Source organism: Numenius arquata, chromosome 1 (genome assembly GCF_964106895.1).
Source record: "Numenius arquata chromosome 1, bNumArq3.hap1.1, whole genome shotgun sequence".
Classification (NCBI taxonomy): domain Eukaryota; kingdom Metazoa; phylum Chordata; class Aves; order Charadriiformes; family Scolopacidae; genus Numenius; species Numenius arquata.
In genome coordinates, this window is record NC_133576.1 from 20,918,559 (window position 1) to 20,928,350 (window position 9,792).

At 36.6% G+C, this 9,792-nt stretch overlaps 1 protein-coding gene across 1 annotated transcript; it reads left to right on the forward strand.

The window, feature by feature from the left end:
* Positions 1–346: 346 nt before the first annotated feature.
* Positions 347–6,972, forward strand: TRAT1 (T cell receptor associated transmembrane adaptor 1). The gene is made up of 6 exons (XM_074156652.1): positions 347–449; positions 1,382–1,384; positions 2,751–2,787; positions 4,109–4,170; positions 5,429–5,487; positions 6,709–6,972. Exons 1-6 carry the CDS (start codon positions 347–349, stop codon positions 6,970–6,972), a joined length of 528 nt encoding a protein of 175 aa, XP_074012753.1.
* Positions 6,973–9,792: the final 2,820 nt, after the last annotated feature.

Below are 9,792 nucleotides of genomic sequence, written 5' to 3' on the forward strand. Positions count from 1 at the left end.
AATAGTAAGTTAATTATGAAAATAATTCCAAAGCTATTCACTAAAATTACTTTTTTCTTTAGCAATTTCTGATTTTTACTGCATCTTACAGACAAACCAATAGCCCAACCTTTGCTTGAATTCCTATGAAACAGTAGTTCTGCTAACAGTTTATTGATGTTGCTGTCTTCTTATTTAGCATCTAATTTTGATATTAATTATTTAGCTCTTATAGCAATGGCTGTCAGAGAGTAAACAACAAGACAGCAACTTGTATTGAAGAAAGCAGAAATCAACCAACCGCAAAGAATACAGCAAAATTGTTAGACAACACAAACGATAAAATTATTTTCTTTCAGTTACAGAAATGAACTGCCATTTTTCCGTCTGGGGAGTTTTGGCTTTTCTGAGTTTGGCTCTGATTGTTTCGTTGATACTGAACATTTCACACTATATGAAACAGAAGCAAGGTAAGTAATGTTGTCTCTGTAAGGAATGGAGTTTGAGTGCTCGAAGTGTTTGTACAGAAAGCCATCACTACCGGGAGATTTCAAGGCAACAAATTGATTCTTTTGAATCTTAAAGTTAAATTTTGGCAAGAATGATTCTAGTAGAGAAGATGTAACTTTTAAAAATTTTTAGAAGATGAAAATCTTTAGATTTTTAGGTTTTTAGATTTTTTTTTAGAATTTAAGAAAATTTTTAGGTATGATTACAGAATGACTGCTAGCTGCCCAGTCTGCTGCTAAAAACAGCCACCCAAATCCATTCTCTGAAGACAAACCAACAGAACATGTACATGATGAAGAATTTAGTTCTGGCTAAATTTTTATTTTTAAAGTATATTTTAACATCTGTAATTTCCCTTTTAAAGTGTATTTTTCATGTAACTGGTTATTATTTGTATTAAATTTTAAATTTTTTTTTAGGCAGCTGCATTAATACAAAATACATTTGAGAAAATTTTCTCCTCCCAAAATTCCTGAATGCTTATGTGAATTTCAGATTTCATACACATTTTATGCCTAATCAGTTTATTCTGAAAAAAAATTCTAATGGCTTTTCATCATGGGATCCTAATGTAGCTCTTAAACCAATGTGTCACTCACAATAAGGAACTAATTTGTTTAATTTATGTTAGAAGGCGACTACAGTCATACTCTGGTTTTAGTTAAAATTAACTATGACTTTTTAAAAAGAATTGATTATGCCAGCACAACCTCTGTTATGCATACAAGTCTACAGTTATTAAGTTGTACAATCCTCACCACTCCCATTTAAGGAAAAACTGCCTTTTCACAGGGAAAGCTGCACCTGTGCTGTATGTGTATGGACAGGCCGGCAAACGGTGGTGGATTCAAACACTTTAAAACAAATACACATATACAATCTACATAAACAGAAGGTCTATCCTTAGAAACCGAACTCATCAAGTATAATGATGCCAGGATATTAAAACAACTGCTGGAGTGTCGTGAGATGGGGGTGTGTGTGCCTTTTTGGATTATTTTGTCTTTTAGTGCTACTAGGCAGATATTTCTATGATGAAAAATCACAGTCATTTACAAAACTAACCTTGAGCAAGGTTTTGGTCAGACTGGCTGATGCTGCATTGCGCATGGAATCAGAGTCTACCGTGGTAAATTCTGGAGTCCTGGAGCAGAGAATAGAAAGTCAGGCATTCCTGAGTTAATAATCAACATCTAGCTATAAATCTCTTTGTAGCTGCTGCCTCTCTGCTTCAGTTTCTTCATCTATGTGGATCACAGGATACCTGTGTTTCAGAGACAAAACCAACAGAACTAGTAAAATAAATGAACCCTTCACCTTGTAATATAAACACATGATGCGCCTCTCTAGCCAGAGAAAAAGCTCACAGAATCACAGAATTGTAGGGGTTGGAAGGGACCTTTGGAGATCATCTAGTCCAACCACCCTGCCAAAGCAGGTTCACCTACAGCAGGCTGCATCCAGGTGGGTTTTGAATGTCTCCAGAGAAGGAGACTCCACAACCTCTCTGGGCAACCCATTCCAGTGCTCTGTCACCCTCAAAGTAAAGAAGTTCTTCCACAGGTTGAGATGGAACTTCCTATGTTCCAGCTTGTGCCCGTTGCCCCTTGTCCTGTCACTGGGCACCACTGAGAAGAGTCTGACCCCATCCTCTTGACACTTGCCCTTTAGATATTGATAAGCATTGATGAGATCCCCCCTCAGTCTTCTCTTCTCCAGGCTAAACAGATTCAGGTCTCTCAGTCTTTCCTCATCTCTCCTCATAAGAGAGATGCTCCAGTCCCTTGATCATCTTTGTAGCCCTTCGCTGGACTCTCTCCAGTAGTTCCCTGTCCTTCTTCAAGTGGGGATCCCTGAACTAGACACAGTACTCCAGATCCGGTCTCACCAGGGCAGAGTAGAGAGGGAGGATGACCTCCCTCGACTTGCTGGCCGTGCTCTTTTTTATGCATCCCAGATGAGGTAGATAAAGAAGGAGGAGGAAACAAGGAATTAATTGCATGTGTTACAATATATTTCTGGGGTCTTGTAAACTAACATAGACTTTGAAGCCACAGCACAGACTTATAACACAAACATTTCTTATATTGGTCAAAAGTATTTGAGAAAAGCAGGGGGACAACTGAAGGTCCTGAAAGACAAAAGCTTTCAATTTTACTCTCTACAGTGAAATCAAAAGCATGTCAGTTAAGACAATTATCTGAAGTGTTCTAAAACAGCACGCTTCATTTTCTCTTAACTTTTTTTTACAAATTTTCCAGCTAAAACATATAAAGAATATGAAGACAACAGTCCAAGGTAAGTTGGATAAAAAAGTTTCTTTCCGGCAAGGATGAAATAAGGTATAAATAATGACAGATGGCTTTGGAGAGACGGCATAGAGGAAAATCTAATATCTCATGCAGCCTGTCTGGAAACATTGGAGAGCAGGATGGTTGCGGAGAAAAAGTTCTCCAAAGAAAACAGGAAAAAAAAATACAGTACTCCAGTCTGGAATACTCCAGTTCTTTGATGAACAATGAAATAATTGCATGTTAAATTATATAATTTTATATACTGAAGGAAGTGCAAGATATTGAGCTAAACCACTATTTACTATCAAACTCAATAGAGCTATAATAATGAAATTTATTATTTTTTTCTCAGAAAACAATGATAAATTATAGTCTGATATTTAATACTTGTAGAGCAATATTTTATACGTATTTATGTTTCGTAAACTTCTTTAACACATAATGTTCAAAAGCAATAAAATGGAGTCTTTTTACAGCTGCTGGATACCTCATGATCTGTTACAAGTCTGTTTCTCTTATTCCATATTAAAAAAAACACAAAAAGCTTTTGAAAACAGAGATGGAAAGAGTCTCATCTCAACCCAGATACAAAAAGCCCTTGAAAAAAAAAAATGAAAGCCTTCACCTGTTTCCCCAAACCAATGCTCTATTACAAATTTACTTGAAGCTGGGAAGTCTGTCTATTACTGCTGCCTGTTCAGCTAAAAAATACCACTCTAAAAGTGGGGTTAGATTGCATTATTTCATTCCCTTGACAAGGCACAGTATAGGGATGCAATGGGAACAAGGTTACAGTGTTTCACACTAACAATTCCCATTTTTACGAAGACGCTTAAAAACATTTTCAAGCAACACCAGGTAATGAAACACAGAATACCATTAAATATCCAAAGCTGAACTTTGCTTTGATCTTCTCTAGTTGTGTTGATATAAGTATTTTAGTCGAATCAAGACTGGACTTTTTAAGAACACCTCCTCAAAAGACCCATTTAGTGCTTCAGTTTGTGTTGCAAAGTGGTCTCAGAGGACATGAGCTGGGTTCATTTCAGTGATCATTAATATTTCTAGAACTACCTCAAACAGTAGCTTAGTAGTCTTGAGATTAGCTTGATTAATTGAGTTATGGAAAAAAAAAAAAGAGTTCAATTCTTGGCCAGATACCAAATCTCTATCCAGAATATGGACATTGCCATTTCTTCTCTTTCTGCAAAACTAGTATTTCTGTCCCCTCCTACTAACTTACCCCTTCCTCCCCCAGGCATATAGTAGGATCCTAAATAAAGCATATTCTGTGAATTAAAGGTATTTTTCCACTCTCTTTCTAGCTATGATGACTATTACACAGAAGATGACCCAGTTTATGGTAATCTCAATCAAAATATTTTAGGTAAGCTTCACTTTAAGATCATGTGTCTGTTCAGAGGCTATAATAAATGCAAAGAGTTAAAAGCAAGAGTTTCTGTGTTTCTCAACAAGCAAACTTGAGAATTTACCCCTTCTCAATTGCTGTATTAATACCTACCTGGGATAGCACTGCAAACCATCATACTGCACTACTTAAGACCAGATCCCATACCGAATTTGACGTTTACAGTCCAAATGGTCCTGTTCAGCCAAATATCTCAAAACCAACAGCCCCACCAACTGAAATAACAGCTTGATCCAAGCACGTTAAAGTGATCTAAGTCACGTATCACTCACTGCCCAAAGGCAATGCTGCCACAGAAGCTGGCAGAAACACCTACTGCTGTGGCTATCCACAGATCATCAGCGATGTTGACAAATATGCTGAAACAAGCCCAGTGGCTGAGTGATGGGCAGACATAACTTTTCTCTGCTTTACTGGGCTGAAATTAATAATCCTTGGCAGAGGGATACCACATTAAAGGCAGTAACATCATATCACTGCAGCTAGAGCTAGATACGCTGAGGGTATGTCTTTTGAAGCCCTTACGGTGTTAAAGCAGTATTTAAGTAGCACCAACACAAGTTTTTTGCCACCCTTATTTGGGGTTAAACAAAACTGAACTTAAGTACTTCAACTGCAGGGAAAAAAGACCCCCAACTTTTTCATATAGAGTTTGCATAAATTAAACTAAGCCAACACTCAAATACATTGACACTACAAAAGCCTGAAAACTGCAAGCTTACTGTAAGTAATCTGTTTTACTGGCGGCTAAAATGAGACATGGCATGAGAAAATAACTTGCACGAAATTTACAGAAAACTGAAAGTAGAGTCAAGAATAGAATTTAATCACCAGCTGCTGCAATTCACAGCCTCTTTCTCAGCCAGAGAAAAGATTGCCTATGCTGAAAAATACATCAGTATGTGGTTACCCTCTAATTGCAAGATGTCCTTCTAGCAGTCTCAAATCATGTCCAACTAGACAATAATGAGAAACTTCCCATCCATATGAGCAGAAAATGATTTTCATTTTCACAGTACGCGTGCCTGAATTTCTTAGCTATTTGCTCCTCTATAAATAGAGGGAGAGATCTGCGTGTGATTTCAAAACAAAATAAACTTCTACCAAGTAAACTGGAGGGAGTTAGTTCTACAACAGGGAGGATCTGTTGATCTGATCTTTTAAGACTTGGTAGTGTGTCTTAACTAAAACATTTTTCTACTTTCATAAATTACAGAGGAATGTTGTTATGAGCAGATGAAGTCCCAGCCTCAAAGGCCAGTTAACCAACTACAGGTATATTTAATTTTAATTCTGGATTTCTGAATTAGGGTAATGTGGTCTGTCTCATTTTTCTCTTGTGTTTATCCCATGACAATATATAACAAAAAACCTTCACACTGCTCATCACAAAAATTACCATGCATTAGTGTCTCAGTTCATCAGGGAATTTAAGCAGAAACTTGACCCTTCATTCAAATCTGGGTCATTAGTGAGGGAGCAGGAGAATTACAGACAGCTCATTTCCATTCATACGGCATGATAAGGCTCAGGTCACAGGCATGCAGATCAGGCTGAATTAAACCTGCATCTACCTCCATAGCTTATGTAAAGAATTAATTTAATTTATTTTAAACTTCAACCAAGTGAAAACACAAGTTGTGTCACATGATAATCATGAGTTTGACTGGATCTCTCCTGCCCAGCACAAAATCTATATGCCTTAACAAATGAAAGACAACTGTTTTTCTATTGATACGTATTTTGTTGAGATACTTGGATGCCTAAAAGCATGCAAGTTTCAACTGAAATTTGTCTCTAATTGAAGTATTCCTAGCATCAATTTTCTGAATTGATTTCCAGGTTTTTCATAAGGACTGATTTCTAGCCTCTCTCAGGATTCTTCCAGGGGGTAGAAATATCCCTTTTTTATGAAGACGTTTGTTTTCATTAACTTCATGGAAACAGAATAATCTATGAAAATTCCAATGTCAAAAGTGCTTGCCAACTTGAAAAACAGAGAGAGCAGGCAAAGACATACAAAATATACATTTTGCACTGGAAATTAGGCTATATGTACATACGGGAATCACCATCTTTGGTTTTCTGCAGACAAAGCCTGTGAAAAATGTTGTTGTTAATAACTGGATTCTAATTAAAAAAAAAAAAAGTGGGAAAAAAAACCAGATCAAGTAATGTTTTGCACCCCAAAGAACTTGGACTGATTATATAAGCCACCCTCATTCCCACAGAGAATCTTTCCAATAATACCTTGATGAATTTTTCCTTACTGTCATTATCCTAAGGACATGAGTCATTTGCCATTAGGTTATGTCGGTCTGTTTTCTGTGGGGCCACAGTTTGATCATTTGTACTTTAAATGAGTTAATTTCCAGCTAGTTTGGGTAAACTTCAGCCACTATTATGGTAACAGTGCAGACATACTCAAAGTCTTAGACATAATTTTAAAGCAAGCATAACTACTGAATGTCAAATAAACAATGAAATTCCTTCTAGGTGGAGCCTGCCAATCAGATGTGTTATGCCTCACTTGATCACAGCGTCAAGGGAAAACGCAGAAAACCAAGGAGGAAGGCAGACCCTTCATTACAGGGGGATGAAGAAGAAAGATCATCTAACCCCACCACGATGGCTTCCAAAGTTAGCATTTACCTGAATAGTGAGCAGCTGGCTGCTGAAAACACAGCAGCAGAAGCCATTCATGACGACCCCATCAGATTAATGGGCTTGATTCATCCTACAAAAGGAGAGAACATTTGAAGTAGCTTCATGAACCAAACATGTAATCATAAAGCGAGATCTACTTGTTCATTCTGGAGGAACGGTGAACGATTAGAGATAATATCCTGGCAAAATGACATACCAAACAATGGTATATAATGGGTAAGTGTTCCAAAGTGTCTTCCAAACACATTTACAGAATAAGCAAGAAATAAGATCCAGACTGCCACTTTGAAGGACCTGCCCTTCTGAAGACATCTTGAAAGGGAGTTGTAGAAGCTGGTATCTCAGCATTTGCATTGCATTGATTACAGTAAAAATTAATCCTTTGTTTAAAACTTTCAAATAGTCCCAAAAGACCCACTCTGTTTTCTGTAGAACTCTAGCAGAGTAGAACTGCTAGAGTTATATAGGTTTTAACAATACTTCTGGAAGGAAATCCTGTTTCATACTTGCACATTTAATGATTCCATTGCTTTCCCAATTAAAACCTGATCTGCTGTTCAACATCTTGTGCTTTCCCACTGTGACTGGTCTATGGTAATAACACGATATATCTAAAGCTAATTGGAGAATAATTTAACAGCTTGTTTAAAGAAGCAATTGTACATCTCACAAGATTTAACAATATCCTTATATATCTTTTGTTTCCTTCTGCGAGCAATACCCAAATACAGCTCGAATCCCAACTCCTCTACTAACGTAACATCTATCCAGCTGTATTTGAGTCAAAAAGATACTGCCAAATGATCTGTAACAATAAATCTCCTAGGGACGATTTTTTCCTTCTAATTCTCTATGCAATGCTTAAATTCCTATTGTGTTTTACATTGCCATTTTTACCAACTATTTTACAAAAGTAAAGAGAGCTTTTTATTTCCCCAAATAATTCACATACTGTGTGCACATTCATCTTAAGACTTTAAACTCATCAGATGGTATGTTTGTATAGAATGGGGATTTATTTTTATATTCCGGGAGTCATTAAATAGTAGCCGGAAACAATGTAATATGCCTACCTTTAGGTGTCAGACAGTTCTGCCTTCTCAAAAAAAGCACATTAGTGCCTTTAAAATCCATGGAGAGCACAGCGTCAAGGAGCTTGAAACTCTTAAGCACATAGAGCCCTGCAAGTGTTTCACATCCTGAAGGAGATAGCCTTGAAAATAGTTACAAAAAGCAAAACACTCATAGTACAAAGAGCCAACACCTTCTCTAAAAGCAGAAGTGGATGGACACGTCCAGAGATGGGACAAATTTATGAAGGGGGAAAAACAAACAATCAATGTAAAAGAAACAGTTGACAGCCTGGTTCATGCTTTGTTTAGGTCATAGTTAATGAGCCTCTTTAATTAATGTGCCTTGACTTCTGTGCTAGACCAAAAGGAAAAGGGGCCAACCCCTACAGCCAAAGTTGCCCAGTGTCACTGCCTGTCTTGTGCTAGCACTTGCTTTTGTGTGCACAAATCAAGTCAATATATGTTTGCCTGTTACACCACAGAAACAAGGCAGGGTTGAATTAAAGTGACTGCCTGGTCATGGTCTTAGACCAACTCCCATTGGGTAAGCAAAAATAAAAACTATTACAGAATCGAAAAAAAACCCCACTTTAATTGAGAACCATATTAAACAACAACCCTGACTAAGATCCTAAGGAGGGAAAGGAGGAAAGCGGATCCAAAGCTAAACATCAAGATATCAGCGTGTGACGTTCCAACTTAATTTGATTAGATTGGAAGGTAGTATACTTTGTTCCACGGTAGGAACAAAATAAATAATAAAATATATATCAAAATACTCTTGCTTGGACTCATATCAAAACTGTTTAAATATCATTAATATGAAAAATATTTATATAAATGGTTTCAATTTAGGTGGCACCAATTGGATGCAATACTCAGCCCTCTGAGATAATTAAAAGAAAAAGTTTTCTTAAACAATCTCTCAAGCAAATAAGCACCGGTCCAAGAGACTATTCGTTACTATTTTCTAACATACACATGAAACAAGGGATGCTGTATTTTCTTTTAAAACAATTTGTGTAGAGTTTGTACAAGAGTTGCTATTTCCCAATTCTCTCACAGCATTTGCACTCTGATTATGCCTTTCCTCTAAAAATTCCAAGGGCAAAGAACTTCTATAAGTTACCTAAATCCAACCTGTTATTTCAGCCTGATCATTAATTTAATGGAAATGAAGTACATGTTTCTCTCATTGAGTGTACATGTACAGTGAGTCCACTTTCATGGGATTTAGGTACATCTAGTTTCCTCTGTATTCTTAGTCTTCATTATTTAGTCCAACTATTTATTCACACCAATTTTCAGCAGTTGCTTTCCCTTGCAACATAGCTTGCTAAAAGAGAAGGGTACTTTTGTAAACATTCTCCTTCAATAAAAACTTCCTTTCCAGATTTAATCACTGCTTCTATTAAATTTTTCACCGCTGCCTCTCAACTGTTTTCAAGGCACTTCTAATGCTGCCATAAGTCACATTTAGCTTTATTCCTCCAGGTCTTTACCCTATATCTGCTTAAATAAGCAAATGATTTTTTTTTTTTTTTAATGACTTTTTGGGATAATTTTCAAATGACTACTGAATTCTTACATGAAAGAGCATGTTCAATATCGCTCCATCTTCAAGCCATTGGAGCAAGATCTACATAAACCATCATATATTAGTTAAATTCTTTATGTATAAAGAAAGTTTCAACTAATTACAACAAAATAAGAAAAGAAGATGCTAGGTCTACATTTATACTGTCTCAATAATGTAGCCTGTTTTTCCAGCATTCTTAACAAAAATTTTGAAGCAAAGGGAAGCAGTGTGAAGCTATTTTTATTAACAGTAAGCTTAGGA

What these genes read in the sequence shown, in the direction of transcription:
- TRAT1 (XM_074156652.1), top strand. Translation starts at nt 347, where the DNA reads ATGAACTGCCATTTTTCCGTCTGGGGAGTTTTGGCTTTTCTGAGTTTG. An exon ending in TCTCAATCAAAATATTTTAG is followed by an intron (nt 4,171 to 5,428) that starts GTAAGCTTCACT and finishes CATAAATTACAG; the next exon opens with AGGAATGTTGTTATGAGCAG. An exon ending in GGCCAGTTAACCAACTACAG is followed by an intron (nt 5,488 to 6,708) that starts GTATATTTAATT and finishes AATTCCTTCTAG; the next exon opens with GTGGAGCCTGCCAATCAGAT.